The sequence below is a fragment of the Lampetra planeri genome, unplaced genomic scaffold, assembly GCF_965212315.1.
Source record: "Lampetra planeri unplaced genomic scaffold, kcLamPlan1.2.h2 scaffold_255, whole genome shotgun sequence".
In the NCBI taxonomy this organism is placed as follows: Eukaryota; Metazoa; Chordata; class Hyperoartia; order Petromyzontiformes; family Petromyzontidae; genus Lampetra; species Lampetra planeri.
In genome coordinates this window covers 1-19595 of record NW_027615083.1, presented here as the reverse complement: position 1 = coordinate 19595, position 19595 = coordinate 1, and the positions used below count along the sequence as shown (strand labels likewise).

The 19595-nt window shown below is 47.5% G+C and overlaps 1 protein-coding gene across 1 annotated transcript; it reads left to right on the top strand.

Moving 5' to 3' along the window:
* The first annotated feature begins 3927 nt into the window (after positions 1-3927).
* On the top strand, positions 3928-19389 carry LOC144740649 (protein FAM78B-like). The gene is made up of 5 exons (XM_078623444.1): positions 3928-6628; positions 8440-8645; positions 13229-13568; positions 17105-17269; positions 18078-19389. The coding sequence occupies exons 1-5, from the start codon at positions 6533-6535 to the stop codon at positions 18246-18248; spliced, it is 978 nt and encodes a 325-aa protein (XP_078479570.1). The 5' UTR covers positions 3928-6532; the 3' UTR covers positions 18249-19389.
* Positions 19390-19595: the final 206 nt, after the last annotated feature.

Below are 19595 nucleotides of genomic sequence, written 5' to 3'. Positions count from 1 at the left end.
AGGACGGCTGCTTGCGTTGTGGCCGAAACGTCGTGAGAATTATTTTATTATGTTTTATTTTTTATTATTTTATTACTTCCCTTCTACGTGACTGTACCGAAAGAACCAAGAAGATGAATCCCTGCAGTCACGAAAGCTTTAAATCGAAATTTGATGGTGATTAAAACTTCCAGAAACCATGTAAGCAGTGGTCCATGCGCACGACGAGAAACACCGACTTGTGCTGCTTCCTTGAAATTTGGTAGACAGAGGGCAGAACAGAGGCAACTCTTCAAGCGCATCAGTCCACGCCCACTCTGAAGAAAACACCGACTTTTGTCTGCAACGAGACAAACGCACACGGACCGCGTATCACATTCATGGCAGTTACAGCATTTTAAAGCCATGGTCCAAGTTAACCTGTTAGAAAACACCGACTTTTGTCTCGAACGAGACAAACACACCGACCGCGTATCACATTTATTGCAGTAACTTCATTTTAACGCCATGGTCCACGTCAACTTGTTAGAAAACACCGACTTTTGTCTGCTACGAGACAAACGCACACCGACCGCGTACCACATTCATGGCAGTTACTGCATTTTAACGCCATGGTCCACGTCAACCTGTTAGAAAACACCGACTTTTGTCTCAAACGAGACAAACGCACACCGACCGCATACCACATTCATTGTAGTAACTCCATTTTAAAGCCATGGTCCATGCCAATCAGTTAGAAAACACCGACTTTTGTCTCAAACGGGACAAACGCACACCGACCGCATACCACATTCATTGCAGTAACTCAATTTTAAAGCCATGGTCCATGCCAATCAGTTAGAAAACACCGACTTTTGTCTCAAACGAGACAAACGCACACCGACCGCATACCACATTCATTGCAGTAACTTTATTTTAACGCCGTGGTCCACGTCAACCTGTTAGAAAATACCGACTTTTGTCTCACGACGGCTTATTAATGTCAGGCAGTTAAACTACATTGATTCAACATACCTGTCAACCTCTTACCAGTGCCCTCTACCTTATTACAGACCAATGCAGACCTTACTGGTCACCCCGGGCCCTTATACATCTCAACGTTTATCCTATACACTACACTATACACTACACTATACACTACACTATACACTACTATACACTACACTGTATACTACACTATACACTACACTGTATACTACACTATACACTACACTGTACACTCCACTATACACTACACTATACACTACACTACTATACACTACAGAATACACTACACTATACACTACTATACACTACACCACTATACACTACACTATACACTACACTATACACTACACTATACACTACACTACTATACACTACACTATACACTACACTATACACTGCACTATACACTCCACTATACACTACACTATGCACTCCACTATACACCACACAATACACTACACTATACACTACACTATACACTACACTATACACTGCACTATACACTCCACTATACACTACACTATACACTGCACTATACACCACACAATACACTACACTACACACTACACTATACACTACACTATACACCACACTATACACTATACACTACACTATACACTACACTATACACTACACTATACACTGCACTATACACTACACTATACACTACACTACACACTACACTATACACTACACTATACACTACACTACACACTACACTATACACTACACTATACACTACACTATACACTACACTACACTATACACTACACTATACACTACACTATACACTACACTATACACCACATTATACACTATACACTACACTATACACTACACTACACACTACACTACACACTACACTATACACTACACTATACACTCCACTATACACTACACTATACACTACACTATACACTACATTATATCAACGTTCATCCTACAAAGTCCCATCGCAAGGGAGAAACACAAACAAAGAGACACAAAAGTGTTTTGTGCTCATATTGAAACGGCTGTACGGGCCCGTGTGGACCTGAAAAGTCAACTTCCCTGTACAAGAATTATGTTATTCTCTGTCTGTGTGTCTCCGTTCCTCTTGTTTTTATGTTTTGTCTTTCTTTAGAATGTTCACACTTAAATTCTAACTTAGCAATCTTTGAAATACGTAATCGACCAGGCTATGCGTTAATTGTGTGTTGACCGACTCTCTGTGTTGTATTACATAACATTTCGATATATTTTGCTAGGTTATTTAATTTAGTGTGTTCTTTCTCGAACCCCCCTCCCTCTCTCTGCCTCCGCCCCCCCCCTCTGTCTATTTAAGGCCACCCCACAGAGACGACCTCCCTCTCTGTACCTGTGTTACTCTCTCTGTGTGTATCTTGGTGATATCTGTCTGCTTATATGTCTGTCTATGGTTTTCTGGTTAGATTTTTGTTGCTATTTCTTTTATACCTGATGACGATTGCTTGTGTTGCAATCGAAACGTCGTAGTATGCTATTATTTAATTTATTATTTTATCTTTATACGTGACTTTACCGAAAGAACCAAAGAAGAATTACGGGGTAAATCGTACAGGTTGACACGGTATGCTCCAAAGCCATGGTCCACTACACCACGCGGTATAAGAAACACCGACTGTTGTTTGGGGCCGTCCATAAATGACGTCACGCGATTTTGGACGATTTTTGACCCCCACCCTCCCTCGTCACAAAAAGTCAGACCCCCCCCCCCTCAAATATGACGTCACAAAGCTCTGCCCCCCCCTCCCCCAAAACCATATTTCCATTTTAAAAATAAAACATGCTTCAAATCATCTTCTTGGTTCTTTCGGTAAAGTCACGTAGAATGGAAACAAGAAAAATAATAAAGTAAAAGATAATAAAATAATGTTTTATTTTGTTTTATTTTACGTGACTTTAGAATATGAATCCCTGCAGTCACGAAAGCTTTAAATCGAAATATGCTTCAAATCGCTTTAAACGATTGTCATTGTAGTGCGTATTTAATGTGGCGCTGCACTCTGATGTTGTAGGAGAAAACATTTATTACAAAGTCTATTTAATTAAGTAGAACGTGTTGTCTGTGTTTATTTAAAGTTGCGCATTTTGATGTGACGTCACATTTTTTACCCCCCCCCCCCCCTTTGTCACACATCGTCACAAATGTCTGACCCCCCCCCCTAGGTGCGTGACGTCATTTATGGACGTTCCACTTAATTAAATAGACTTTGTAATAAATGTTTTCTCCTACAACATCAGAGTGCAGCGCCACATTAAATACGCACTACAATGACAATAGTTTAAAGCGATTTGAAGCATGTTTTTTTTTATTTTTTTGGGGGGGGGGGCAGAGCTTTGTGACGTCATATTTGAGGGGGGTCTGACTTTTTGTGACGTCGTGTGACGAGGGGGGGGGGGTCAAAAATCGTCCAAAATCGCGTGACGTCATTTATGGACGGCCCCTATGTTTCAAAGCCATGGTCCACCACTCCACGCGGTATAAGAAACACCGACTGTTGTGTCACACGAGGCTGTGATTAATATTTATGTACCAACGATCAGACAGAGGGGTTAGTCTTCATTTCTTTCAAAGCCATGGTCCAAGGCCCCACTTTGTGAGAAACACCCGACCTTTGTCTCACGGTAGCTTATTTAAACAACGTATGAACAAGCAGACAAAGATAATTAAATCAATCAATGTAATTCCAATTTTTTTTGTTTAATATAAATTAAGTAATTACATTTAATTATTGAGGTAATTAAATTGCATTAAAATCCCAACCCACTCTATATACACACACAAGAGAAACACAGACTCCTGTCTTACGCCGTGGCGACAGAAGGTAAGTTAAATAATTTCAAAGCCACGGTCCACTCCCCTCCCCCTCTATAAGAAACACCGACCTCTGTCGCCCACCGGGACTTATAAGGCGGGACAGAGGCGATTAGCGAGTTCATTTAACCATCAGGAAGCCAATACAGTACCTCTCTGTGCGTGTGTATTAGTTTACATTATTTAAACATAGAGTTTACATCGTTTATCGCACTACGGTAATATATAGAGATATATATAAGTATTTTCTACGAGTGTATTGTCAATTATGCGACGGCGCTTTCCCTATTGGCGTTATCGATACGATCATCGATTTGTGTGAGGTGTACAGTAAGTGTAAGTGTGTGTGTTCATTCATAGATCGTGTTGTTGTTGTCAAGGGGTTGTAGGAAATGTGTTAAAGGATGTGTGGTGTTCAGTGAGTATACAATGCAGTGTGTGAATGTGTACACGTGGCTGAATATGTAAAGTCTTAAGTGTCTATGAGTATTGATTTGTCAATTGCCATGCCGATGTATGTGGTATTCGGATCGATTATAATTTAATGAATGCATATACTTTACGTAAGAAAAAAAAACTGTATTTGATTCTACAACAGTATTTTAAATATCCAAGTTTTATATATTTTTTTAAAAGTTATCGTAGCGTTAGGCCAATTACATGATATGAGCCATTTAATATCTTAACGTCTACAACTCTGAGGTATAAACTTAGCAACTAATAACTGCTTATAGAATATAATTGTACGATTTAACGTAGCGTAATTGTACACATTAACACGCTATTTGTACCGCTGTTGGATGTTAGGGCCGGCTTTAACTTTCCCTCAGACTAACCGCAGGACTTTTATATTATAAATGTGTAATTATTATACTACACAATTCTGACGTACGCGTTGACAAATCTCTTTGTTAAACACTCGACAACCAAATTGTATTGTTAATAAGATTAATAAGAGGCACTGTACTCCCAGCGTGACAGGCGTACAGTACAACAAGTGGTTAATTGCCGCCAAAATAACCCCCCCCCCCTTTCGTTAAAATTACTCAAAATATTTACACGATTTTTGAAGACTTCGATAATAAAAGTTTTTATTTTGTGCAACATTTTCCTCAAAAAGTGTGCGCTGTGAGGAATTTATACATTATAAGACGTATTAAAAGCTTTAACATTGCAAGGTAACAATCAGCAATCGTTGTTACACTACCAAAATGACGGACGTACAACTTTACGTTTGTTTTAATTGTATCAATTAATCTTCGTTGTTACCTTACAATGCAATATTGATCGTATTATACATTGACTTGCTGATATACACAGCGCTACATATTCAATGAGGTATGTAACCTTTACCATACGGCTTTAATTATAGAGAGATTTACGCGAAAGGATTAATTAAATATTCACGGTAATTACTGTAATACTCGCTAATCATAGGAAATAAATCGGACAAGCCTCTTTATACTACAGTATAGTAGGGGGCATCGCTGTGGTACTTATATATTTGTCCGTATGTACTTGCACAATCTATCACACTACATAATCACTACAGCAAGTCGTATAGAGACTCCAGTTAATTCTAGATTTGAAGCTTTCGTGACTGCAAGGATTCATATTCTTAGGTTTTTTTCGGTAAAGTCACGTAGGTAAAACATTAAAATTAATAAAAGTGAAAATAAAATAAAAATCACGACGTTTCGGAGGCAACACAAGCTTCCGTCTTCAGGTGGAACCGTCACAGCCACGACTGCTGTATCAAGTAAATGAGAGATTGCAAGAGCTACCACTCCGTATATATAATGGTTGGAGAGGGAGAGGAAGGGCCAAGTACGGCACACTTTTTATTATTCATATGGTAAGGTGAGGTTTAAGGTGAGGCTTAAGAGGGTGACGTCGTGTGTAGGTGTGTGTGTGTTCAGTCTCATTCCCATCCCCCATTCGCAACGTACGGCGCCAAAGAAGTTCGGCACGCATGTGGGTTGGGGCAGTAGGCGTGTAGTGGTTGCTTATTGGACGTCGTAGGTGGCCTGCCCTGGCCACAGACGGACCCACAAGGCCAGCAGCTGATCGATGGCATCTTTGACAAGCTCCAGAGTGTTTCATCGATCTCCAACTCCCGTCAGGATCCAACCAATCGCCAACGTGTGACGGTTTCCAGAAGATTTCGCCATCAGCAGCATCGCCGCCACCACATCGATCTCAACCATCATCAGCAGCATCGCCGCCACCACCACCGCCACCTCGATCTCAACCATCATCAGCAGCATCGCCGCCACCGCCACCTCGATCTCAACCACCATCAGCTTCACCGACATCACCTCCGCTACCTTCATCGCCACGGACACAATCTCCACTGCCTCCCGTCTCCACCGATATCACATCCACCCGCCCGTTACCTCCGGATCTCCGAAGCCACCAACTAATATAACGATATATATCTTGACCAAGACCACCTCCACCATACCAAACCGCGCAAACATCTCCGCTACCTTCACCGGCACGACCTTTCGTCTCCATTCGCACCGCCGCCACCACCACCATCACCACCAGCAGCAGCAGCACAACCTCTGTGTCTAACCAGCGCCTCGGATTCTCACGGTTGGCCACGCACGGCGCGAAAGAAGTTGGACGTGCGATCGCTGTCGTCGTCTTCTTCACCACCGTCGGCGGCACCACCACCACCACCACGTTCGTCACCGCGAGGGTTGTTCGGAGCATGCGTGCGCGCGCATGGGCTGCGTGTGCTCGAGAGGCGGGGACACCCCCGACTTTCTGGGCGCCGCTCTTCCCGGCTACGCGTGGAATCGCGAGCGCCTCGCCTGGGAGGTGAGGAGGGACGGAGACCTTCCTTCGTAACGCGAGCACGGCACGGTGTTAAGTTCCATCGCCGCGCCAAATCTAGAAATTGATTAGATTGTTTGAAAAAAAAATCAACGGTCGAAATCGTTGTAGATTTTAAGTTTTCGTGAGTGCAAGGATTCGTAATCTTCTTGGTTCTTTCGGTAAAGTCACGTAGAAGGAAAATAATAAAAAGAAAACATTTAATAATTCTCACGACGTTTCGGCCACAACGCAAGCAGCCGTCCTCAGGTGAAGAACAGGTCTGTCGGGAACACAGCGTCTGAATGAAGCTGTCTTCCCGTCTGTCTTCCCGACAGACCTGTTCTTCACCTTCTACGTGACTTTACCGAAAGAACCAAGAAGATGAATCCCTGCAGTCACGAAAGCTTTAAATCGAAATAGGATCCATAATCTTTGGTTCTTTCGGTAAAGTCACGTAGGTAGAAAAATTAAATGAAAATAAATAAAAGTAAATTAAATCGCGACGTTTCGATTGCAACACAAGCAATCATCATCAGGTGTGAAAACCACAACAAGAATTTCCGAAATCAACTGGATATAAAGATTTGAAGCTTTCGTGACTGCAGGAATCCATACTCTTTGGTTCTTTCGGTAAAGTCACGTAGGTATAAAATACAATTTTATTTTTTAAAGACTCTTTAACATTTGCATCATCTCCCTCTGGTAAGCAAGCAAGCGGTGTTAAAACATCTTCTTGGTTCTTTCGGTAAAGTCACGTAGAAGGGAAGTAATAAAATAATAAAAATAAAACATAATAAAACAATTCTCACGACGTTTCGGCCACAACGCAAGCAGCCCGACAGAATTACATCACAGGGGGCACGGTGCGGTTTTGGGGTCCCTATTTATTTTGGCACCAGACGTAGCGTCTTTGTTGAGCTCTCATTTGTGATGACCAGGTGCGCTTCTGAAAAAGTGCTAAATAGCCGCTCACCTGGTGGAATAAAAAAAAGGTTCGACTTAAAGCTTTCGTGACTGCAGGGATTCATCTTCTTGGTTCTTTCGGTAAAGTCATCACGTAGAAGGGAAATAATAAAATAATAAAAATAAAACATTATAAAATATAATTCTCACGACGTTTCGGCCACAACGCAAGCAGCCGTCCTCAGGTGAAGAACAGGTCTGTCGGAAAGACGGCGTCTGAAACTTCAGGTCTATTGGAAAGACAGCGTCTGAAACTTCAGACGCTGTCTTTCCGACAGCCCTGTTCTTCACCTGAGGACGGCTGCTTGCGTTGTGGCTGAAACGTCGTGAGAATTGTATTTTATTATGTTTTATTTTTATTATTGCCCTTCTACGTGACTTTACCGAAAGAACCAAGAAGAAGAAAAAGTGTTTTGTTTAGCAAACACGTTTATACTAATAGGGTTTTCCCCCTTTTTCTGGCAACAAAACTGACACCTTATGCAAGGAATCATGCTTACATTAACCACACTACTTGCAGTCAAATGAAAAAAAACAATACTCTGATAATTTATGCATTGTCTTTGAAACTGATTGGTCCACACCAGAGACAGCTTTCTTTAGAGCCTAGTCTCATATGGTGTTCGACCAGATGACGCATTTGACTGCAAGTATTTTGGTTATTGTAAACATGATGCCTTGTATAAAGGTGTCAGTTTTTTTTACCAGTTGAAAGGGTAAAAACCTATTACTATATTTTGCCACTGGTAAAAGAGATGTCTCATACGTTTTTATTTATTAATGTAACGACGACCCTTGACGATCCGTGAACCCCTTCCCTCCTCCTCCCTCCTCCTCCGCCGTGAGACCAGTTGGAGGAGTTCCGCGTGGAGGTGGAGCGCGAGGCGACGGTGCTTGACGAAAGCTCCCCGCTGGTGCTGCGCTACCGCACGCCGCTGTTCCGCGGGTTCGCGCGCGTCCGCTGGCCTCCCGTTCGTGCCGGCGAGGCGTGGGACGTGGGCTGGGTGCAGGCGTGCACGCGCATGATGTTCCGCAACACCTACGGCAACGCCGGCGCGTGAGTCCACCGCCCGACATTCACGGCGCATTGGTGGGGTTCGGTGGGGGGGAGGAAATGCGTTCCGGAGATGCTCGTGAATGGTAAATGTTAGCGGGTGATTGTGTTGGCCGACGAAAATGTATTCGTGGATTTACCTTAAGTGAATAGTGTAAGCGATTATTATAAATATCGATTTAAAGCTTTCGTGACTGCAGGGATTCATCTTCTTGGTTCTTTCGGTAAAGTCACGTAGAAGGGAAATAATAAAATAATGAAACATAAAACATAATTAAATAATTCTCACGACGTTTCGGCCGCAACGCAAGCAGCCGTCCTCAGGTGAAGAACAGGTCTGAATTTCGATTTAAAGCTTTCGTGACTGCAGGGATTCATCTTGGTTCTTTCGGTAAAGTCACGTAGAAGGGAAATAATAAAATAATGAAACATAATAAAATAATTCTCACGACGTTTCGGCCACAACGCAAGCAGCCGTCCTCAGGTGAAGAACAGGTCTGTCGGAAAAACAGCGTCTGAATGATCAGCAATCAGGCTGTCTTTCCGACAGCCCTGTTCTCTTCACCTGAGGACGGCTGCTTGCGTTGTGGCCGAAACGTCGTGATAATTCTTTTATTATGTTTTATTTTTATTATTTTCCTTCTACGTGACTTTACCGAAAGAACCATGAAGATGATTATAAATAGTTATACTAATAATAACGCATCTCGTCTTTTTATCTCGTCGCTTCAACTCTCGTAGAGAGATTCGCATAGCAGACCCATAGACTCGCGTAGAGACTCATAAGCTCGCGCAGAGACCCAGAGACTCGCTAACAACGAGTTGGGAGTGAACGGGTTCTCCATCTTGGCGAGCGGATGGTCACAGCGCGCTTGCCATTGACCGCGCGCCGTGTAGTCGCCGCGTCAAGTTTGTTGAGTCACGCACGACGGCCGGATACCGGTTGGACCGTCACGCGGTGAGCATCACCTGGCATCAGGGGCGGGTTTGGGGGGAGGGGGGGTGAAAGCTCTTCCCGCCCTCGCCCTCACCCCACCCGCCCCCGACTGTGCGGGACAGCGCGTCGCTCGGAGATGGGATGTGGGGAAGGGAGTCTCGGCAGTAGCTCTGTGATGTTCGGCTCCACGGGGGGAGGAGGGGGCCCGGTAGCGCAGTCGGGCACCGCAGTGGCTAGGAGATGTTGACCACCTCGTCTGGTATGCAGGAGGGCGTGGGTTCAATCCCAACCCTGACACCTGCTGTGTATGTGGAGTTCACGTATCTCTCTCTCTCATCATCATCATCACAGTGGCTAGGAGATGTTCACTCCCTTGTCTGGTATGCAGGAGGGCGTGGGTTCAATCCCAACCCTGACGCCTGCTGTATATGTGGAGTTCACGTATCTCTCATCATCATCACGGTGGCTAGGAGATGTTCACTACCTCACCTGGTGTACAAGAGGGTGGTGGGTTCAATCCCAACCGTGACACCTGCTGTGTATGTAGAGTTCACGTATCTCTCATCATCATCACGGTGGCTAGGAGATGTTAACTACCTCGTCTGGTATGCAGGAGGGCGTGGGTTCAATCCCAACCCTGACACCTGCTGTGTATGTGGAGTTCACGTATCTCTCTCTCATCATCATCACGGTGGCTAGGAGATGTTCACTACCTTGTCTGGTATGCAGGAGGGCGTGGGTTCAATCCCAACCCTGACACCTGCTGCTGTATATGTGGAGTTCACGTATCTTTCTATCATCATCATCACGGTGGCTAGGAGATGTTCACTACCTCACCTGGTGTACAAGAGGGTGGTGGGTTCAATCCCAACCGTGACACCTGCTGTGTATGTAGAGTTCACGTATCTCTCATCATCATCACGGTGGCTAGGAGATGTTAACTACCTCGTCTGGTATGCAGGAGGGCGTGGGTTCAATCCCAACCCTGACACCTGCTGTGTATGTGGAGTTCACGTATCTCTCTCTCATCATCATCACGGTGGCTAGGAGATGTTCACTACCTTGTCTGGTATGCAGGAGGGCGTGGGTTCAATCCCAACCCTGACACCTGCTGCTGTATATGTGGAGTTCACGTATCTTTCTATCATCATCATCACGGTGGCTAGGAGATGTTCACTACCTCGCCTGGTGTACAGGAGGTCGTGGGTTCGATCCCGACCCTGACGATACCTGCTGCTGTATATTTGGTGTCTGCGTCTCTCTCTCCCCCCCGTGGACGTGTGGATTTTTCTCCGGGTCCTCCGGGTTTTCCCTCCACATTTAAGAATAGGCATCGCACGTTTAGAGTATTTGCCTGCTGCTATCAATTTCCACGTGGTGATGATGATGATGATTATGCCACTTCGTCGAGCTATCATTTGTGGTCGCCAGGTCGCTTCTGAAATATTTGTACCGGTCCCGGAACCCCCCATTAGGTCTACTCCGCCTTAAACGGGTGCTAAAACATCATCGATAGAGACACAAAAGCGGGGCGTGCATGCGTGGTCCTTCATAGGTGCTACTGATATTCGCCTTAACAGCACTTGCCCCGGACAGTCTGTTGAAGGCAAAAAAAAAATCTTTCGTTTAGTTACTTATGTTTATGTATGATATCATTCTTTCGCAAAGTACGTAGCCCAAACGTGCTAATCGGACGTGCAGAGAAGGATGACAATCTCAACACAGAAATCCGTTCCAAAGAAATTCGTTTTCAATCTAGATTGATTCATTAAAAGTGCATAGCTCCAGTGAGCTCCGAATACAGGACGGAAGAGCGCTCCAGACGGTCGCAGATGCGCATCTGAAACCGCGCGATGAGGTGACCACCGCTTTTGTTCGATGGCTTGGCCAAAAGCCGCCGCTGCTGCTGCTGCTGCTACGAGGATGACGGACCGGAGTTTGTTTGAGTTGCCGCAGGAAGAGCGAGCGACTTCTGTTGTGCGAAGGTGGACAGCAGGCAGGCAGTCGGTCACCGTCTCCCCTCGCGTTCCTGAGCGTCCGTGGCGTAGCACGCGCATAGTTGGCTTAATGCGATCGGGGGTAGATTAAAGCTTAACCATGAAATATAGGCTACGTCGGCAAAGCGGGGTTTGACATGAAACAATTAGGCTGCGATTACGTCAAGGACATGGATATTGCGTGCGTCCGTGTGTGTGTGTGATCTGGACACGGTCCCATCGGTGAGCTCCTCCGGCAGGCAAGGCTGCGTTGGCTGGGTCATGTAGCTCGCATGCCCAGCCAGCGCATGCCCAAACAGCTTCGATTCGGCTGGATAGAGGGGGCTAAACGGGCGCGGCACGGGCTGGAGAAGAGATGGAATGATGTGGTACGAGAGGATATGGAGCTGAGTGGACTTGCCGATGACTGGTACCAGCGGTGTCAAGATCGGCCTCTGTGGAGGAGGCTCGTGAAGGACGCTACTGGGCAGAGGAGCGATGCTAACAACAATGAGGGCAGCGCCGGGTGGCTGAAACACAGCAAGTTGGCACAGTAGGGGGCACAGGTGGTGCATCGGCCAGTCATCTCCGTCAGTCGACCCGTGGCACTTGGGTCTGTCCCGTGACCTCGATACTCCACATGTCCTTAAAGTGCACATAGCCTGGCACAAGTGCCCTCGTGATGTCACCGCTACTTAGTGGCCAATAGCGGGTTATTGTTGTACGTGTGTGTGAGCACACAGTGGGGAGCGGTCGGATAGACACAGATCCCTCGTGTAGTCTAAACAGACTGTTGGGGCAAGTGCTGTTAGTGAGCAGCACCTATGAAGGCCGGTATGGTGCACACGAGGGGGTGGGTGGCCAGCACCACGCCCAGCCGCCTTTGTCTCCCCAGTGGCGATGTTCACACACCTCACCAGGTACTCATTTGAAGTCGAGTCGACCTAGGGGAGGCCCAGTACCAGTTCAGTTATTCGTTGCTGGTGTTGGTCGCGAGCGGGAATCAAGCCCGTGTTGCCGGGTTCGTAGTGCAGCGCGCTCACCGCTACACCACCGCTCCCCATGACAGTCGGGTACACGCACGGGTACACGCACGGATACATGCGCATATACACACACAGATACACGCACGGGTACACGCACACACACGGTAGATGGCAGCACTTTCCCACCCGCTCCACCATAAGAGAGGAAAGGCTCCGTCACACGACGTTACAAAGGACGTTTAATTCTCAGATGTGGTAAAAAAAAAAAATTGCCGGTTGGCATCGAAACTTCCCATTCATTGTTTGTGCCCCCCCCCTCTCTCTTCCCTCTTTCTCCTCCTCATCGTCGCCAACTTCCCCCCCCCCCCTCTCTCCCCTGGCTCCCTCTGCCGCCGCCGCCACCACCACCACCGTCACCACCACCGCCGCCACCGTCACCAACGCCGCCACCACCGCCGCCACCCACCACCGCCGCCCACCCCGCCACCCACCACCGCCGCCACCACCACCACCGCCGCCACCACCCGCCGCCACCGCCACCACCACCGCCACCACCACCAACGTCGCCGCCGCCACCACCACTGCCACCACCACCGCCGTCACCACCTCCACCACCGCCACCACCACCGCCGTCACCACCACCACGCCACCACCACTGTTACCACCACCACCACCGCCGCCCGTCAGTTCGAGCTGGGAGCTGCCGCAGCTGCGAGGCGGCACGTGCGCGTGCGTGAGCGACTCCGACGGCGCGCGGTACCCCTTCTACGGCGCCACCTCGGAGGTGGCGCAGCTGCGCGGACCGGACGCACGCGCCGAGACGCTGCGCCTCTCCATGGCGGATGGCTTTGCCCCCAGCGTCACGTGGCTGGCGCCCGTCTCCGGAGCCGGGGCGGCGGGTCGCGGCGGCGGCGACGCTGGCGCTGCTACGGCGGTGGGGCTGACGCGCGTGAAGCGGGAACAGGACTTCACGACGTGGCTTGTCGCGCTCAACGTCCACACCAAGGAGGTGGAGGTCATCCGCACGGTGAGGGTCAACCCCCCCCCCCCCACGCCACCCCCCCCCCCCCTGCAGCGTGCGTGCGTTGGCAGCGGGAGGGAGACTTTTGGAAGCTTTTAAAATCCTTTATATTAAGTTCACTTGCACGCTTGCTTACTCAAGAAAAACAGAAATGAATAATAAAATGAAACCGATGCCACGCATATAAAGGATTTATAGTGAAAAACTTTGTTTTTACGGGTTAATTTTTTTAAAATCCTTTATATTAAGTTCACTTGCGCGCTTAGGACCGTGCAAATCTTTCGGTCGTTTTTTAACCCACTTCCCGTGATCCAATCGAGCTGACATTTTCCACACAGACTCGTTGTGCGTGACAATTAATGTTCGTGAAATTTTTTTTCCAAAATTTTACACTTTTTAGGACAAAAATATTATATTTAATTACCAATTGCTTAATGGTGCAATGCAATCATCTGACCCATAGGTGGCAGCCATCTCAAGCCAGAGGACGAGAGGACTCTAGCCGCCACGCATATAAAGGATTTATAGTGAAAAACTTTGTTTTTACGGGTAAATTTTTTGTTTGCTGGAATCGATCGTCGGTTATTCGGGGAAGGGCACGCCGTATTTTCAAACATCGCTACTTCATCATTATTTAACATGGCTTATTTTTGCAACATTCTTGCATAGCGTTGTGTTTTTTTAGGTGTTGTGTGTGTGTTTTTTTTTGCAGCGTTTTAAATTAGTTTACTGTGTGAAATTGGCATAAATAAACGTACAAATAGGCAAACGAAACAGATCCTGTTTAAAGTGATTGTATTTACGCGACCATACTTACCACTCCAAACTCGAAGACTCTGCATGGGTTGATGTACCTACTTCCGCCGTTGTTTCAACAACTCGTGTTTAACGATTGCCAGGCTGGTTTTACAGCCTTTGGAGCGGTTTTTGCCGGTTTTGCCGGATCGCCCCGGGAGCGCCGGATAATGTTGGAAAGCCGGATAACACTGGTCAACACACTTTTTCTGGCATAAGGTAATTCCAACGGTTTTAAGGTAGTTTTGGGGTGCTGATTCCACCAAATCTGGCATCAGTTTTTGTCTATCACATCAGGTTTTTCAAATATTGCATTTTTAATAAAAAATGCGGAAGAAAAATATTAAATAAATGTGGATATCTACATAAAATGATATTATAAACACACTAAAATACAGCACCATATTTTAACACTAAAGCAGTCACATGGTAATTTTGGGGTGCTGATTCCAAATGTGGCATCAGTTTTTGTCTATCACATCAAATATTGCATTTTCAATAAAAACTGCAGAAGAAAAATATTAAATAAATGTGGATATCTACATAAAATGATATTATAAACACACTATCCTAAAAATGCAGCACCATATTTTAACACTAAAGCAGTCACTGACTCGCAACAACTTGCAATCATAAGTAACAGAGTTAATTTTGGGTAAAATCAATGAAAATGGGGTATGCCGATAGCATAAAAATTAGCAAATCTGAGATCAGATTTGGAATCAGCACCCTGAAATTAGTCTAAAACAGCTGCAAAAGTCCAGGCCAGAAAAAAAGTTATTTTTTTGTTGACCAGTGTAATTGATGATCGAATGTATTTTTCGATTTAAAGCTTTCGTGACTGCAGGGATTCATCTTCTTGGTTCTTTCGCTAAAGTCACGTAGAATGGAAATAATAAAATAATAAAAATAAACCAATTAAATCATTTCGATTTCAAGCTTTCGTGACTGCAGGGATTCATCTTCTTGGTTCTTTCGCTAAAGTCACGTAGAATGGAAATAATAAAATGATAAAAATAAACCTATTAAATAATTTGGATTTAAAGCTTTCGTGACTGCAGGGATTCATCTTCTTGGTTCTTTCGGTAAAGTCACGTAGAATGGAAATAATAAAATAATAAAAATAAAACAATATTTAATAATGTTTTATTTTTATTATTTCCATTCTACGTGACTTTAATAAAAATAAAACATAATAAAAAATGTTTTATTTTTATTATTTTATTATTTCCATTCTACGTGACTTTACCGAAAGAACCAAGAAGATGAATCCCTGCAGTCACGAAAGCTTTAAATCCAAATTATTTAATAGGTTTATTTTTATTATTTTATTATTTCCATTCTACGTGACTTTACCGAAAGAACCAAGAAGACGACTGTATTTTGTTTGACCAGGCAAAGGCCCGCTGAGCCATGTAGGTCTTTTTCAGCAGCGACCTGGCTATCGCGAATGATAGCTCAACGGGAAGTGAATTATCGTAGTGTGCAAATTCATAGCAGCAGCCAAATACTCTGAACGCACGTTGATTCTAAATGTGGCGGGAAAAACCGGAGGGTCTGGAGAAAAATCCACGCGACCACGGGGAAAGCGAGAGAGAGACCTCCTTGCGTGCAAGGCGAGGTAGTTAACATCTCCTAGCCACCGTGATGATGATGAGAGAGAGAGAGACATGCAGAATCCAAATATACATCAGGCGTGAGGTACGGCATCGAGCCCACGCCCTCCTGCATAACAGACGAGGTAGTGAACATCTCCTAGCCACCGTGATGATGAACAGAGAGAGAGATACGTGAACTCCACATACACAGCAGGCGTCAGGGTCGGGATCGAACCCACGGTCTCCTGCATACCAGACGAGGTAGTTAACATCTCACCACCGTGACTTCGCAACGCTGGTGTGTTCATCTTCTTGGTTCTTTCGGTAAAGTCACGTAGAAGGGAAATAATAAAAATAAAACGTAATAAAATAATTCTCACGACGTTTCGGCCACAACGCAAGCAGCCGTCCTCAGGTGGAGAACAGGTCTGTCGAGAAGACAGCGTCTGAATGACACGCCCCAGGCTTGGAGCGACTATTTAAGCTGGGTTGGAGGGGGAAGAGCGCCTTGACAAAATAATTTGCATATCAAGAGGAATTTAGCATATTTATGACAACAGCAGAGGTTAGTGTAAATGCGATTGGTATTACCTTAGAGTCGCGGCATCTCTTCAGAAAGGTGAGAGACTCCATTAGCTGAGCCTTCTCATCCCGGAGTTTGTTGAAAGATCTTAAAGTTTTGTGGAATCTGCGACTAAGGTAATACCAATCACATTTACACCAACCTCTGCTGCTGTCATAAATATGCTAAATTCCTCTTGATATGCAAATTTTTTTGTCAAGGCGCTCTTCCCCCTCCAACCCAGCTTAAATAGTCGCTCCAAGCCTGGGGCGTGTCATTCAGACGCTGTCTTCTCGACAGACCTGTTCTCCACCTGAGGACGGCTGCTTGCGTTGTGGCCGAAACGTCGTGAGAATTATTTTATTATGTTTTATTTTTATTATTTTATTACTTCCCTTCTATGTGACTTTACCGAAAGAACCAAGAAGATGAATCCCTCCATAATATTTATTTTTATTATTTTAATACTTCCCTTCTACGTGACTTTACCGAAAGAACCAAGAAGATGAATCCCTGCAGTCACGAAAGAAACTTTAAATCGAAATTCATCGCTGCGTGTTCGCTGCGTCCTCCCCCACGGCACGCAGGTGAAGTGGGGCGTCCGGGTGGACATTGTGGTGGACACGGGCAGGCCGCTGGGTCAGCGGGCGACTCTGCTGGGCGATGTCCACCAGGCGCGCCCTGCCGTGGTGTTCACCCGTGAACCCGTGCCCCTCTCGGCACTGAACCCGCCCTCCGCCAACGACTCGCAGGTGCCTGCCGCACATCCACCACACTACCGCCACACTACCGCCACACTACCGCCACACTACCGCCACACTACCACACTACCGCCACACTACCGCCACACTACCACCACACTACCGCGACACTACCGCCACACTACCGCCACACTACCGCCACACTACCGCCACACTACCGCCACACTACCGCCACACTACCGCCACAACACCACACTACCAACAACAACAACCACTGCCATTCGCCACTAAGTGGCGGTGACGTCACCACGACGCTTGTGCCAGGCCATGTGCACCTTGAGGCCACGTGAAGTGTCGAACGTCCGCTGGCAGGAGGTCACGGGGCAGACCCAGCAGGTGCCACGGGTCGACTGACCGAGATGACCGAGATGACTGGCTACCACCACACTACTAACACACACACACCCACCACACTGCCCACCACACTACCACCACACAAACACACCCACCACACTGCCACCAAGAACCACACACCCACCCACCACACCACCACCACCACACTGCCATCACCATGAACCACACACACCCACCACCACACTGCCATCACAATGAGCCACACACACACACCCACCACCACACCACCACACTGCCATCACCACGAACCACACACACACCCACCACCACACCACCACCACACTGCCATCACCATGAACCACACACACACACACACCCACCACCACACCACCACACTGCCATCACCATGAACCACACACACACACCCACCACCACCACCACCACGAACCGCACACATCCACCCACCACATATCTTTCTCTCCATCTCTCTCTCCCTCCTCGCTAGGAGTTTCTGTGGCGCCCAGCCTCCGGCAGCCCCATTATTCTCATCCCCGCGCGCAAGCAGCACCAGCTCGGCGACGGCACCGGCGCTCAGCCGGCACAGGCGGCAGCGCTTCACCGCAACGGCACGGGCGACGCGCCCGCAAGCCAGCAGCAATCGGGCTACGCCATGTAGTCTCGCCCTGCCGGGGGGGGGGGGGGTCAAAAATTGCCGGCTCTCACCGGAGAAGGGGGGGGCAGAGACTGCGGCCGGGCTGGAGACGATGACGACGCCGCCGCCGCTGAGCGGCGATGGACGTGTGGAAAACGTTGTGCCGGCAACGCTGAAGGCCTGGGTTCGAGCCCTGGGTCGTCTGGGTGTTCTCTGTACTGGGGGATTACAATGGACATTTGGAAGATGCTGAGCTGGCAACGCTGAAGGCCTGGGTTCGAGCCCTGGGTCGTCTGGGTGTTCTCTGTACTGGGGGATTACAATGGACATTTGGAAGATGCTGAGCTGGCAACGCTGAAGGCCTGGGTTCAAGCCCTGGGTCGTCTGGGTGTTCTCTGTACTGGGGGATTACAATGGACATTTGGAAGATGCTGAGCTGGCAACGCTGAAGGCCTGGGTTCGAGCCCTGGGTCGTCTGGGTGTTCTCTGTACTGGGGGATTACAATGGACATTTGGAAGATGCTGAGCTGGCAACGCTGAAGGCCTGGGTTCGAGCCCTGGGTCGTCTGGGTGTTCTCTGTATTGGGGGTTCTCAATGGATGTGTGGAAGATGCTGAGCTGGCAACGCTGAAGGCCTGGGTTCGAGCCCTGGGTCGTCTGGGTACGGGGGTTCCCGATGGACATGAGGAAGATGTTGAGTCGGCAACGCTGAAGGCCTGGGTTCGAGCCCTGGGTCTTGGTGTTCTGTCAGGGGGTTCACGATGGACGTGTGGAAAATACTAAACCGGCAAAGCTGAAGGCCTGGGTTCGAGCCCTGGGTCGTCTGGGTGTTCTGTGTACTGGGGGTTCACAATGGACATGTGGAAGATGTTGTGCCGGCAACGCTGAAGGCCTGGGTTCGAGCCCTGGGTCGTCTGGGTACGGGGGTTCCCGATGGACATGTGGAAGATGTTATGCCGGCAACGCTGAAGGCCTGGGTTCGAGCCCTGGGTCGTCTGGGTGTTCTGTGTACGGGGGTTCACGATGGACGTGTCAGAGACTGAACCAGCTACGTTCAGGTTCTGGGTGTCTTGGGGGGGGGGGGGGGGAGTGATGTTGAGGAAGGGGGGGGGGGCAGTTCACAATGGCTGTGTTTAAAGCAACGCCTGAGCCAGCAATCTCTAAAACACTTTGGTTTGACTCTTGGTTGTTTTGTAGGAGGGGGTGGGGGGGGGGGGGGGGGGGGGGGGGGGGTGGGGGGGGGGGGGGGGGGGGGGGGGGGGGGGGCTTCGCGATGGCCATCTACGAGAAGTGGATTGAGCCTGCAGCTTTAGAAAGCCTAGGTTCAAGTTCCGTGCAATGGATGAGTCTGTTACTAGACAGGTTTCATCG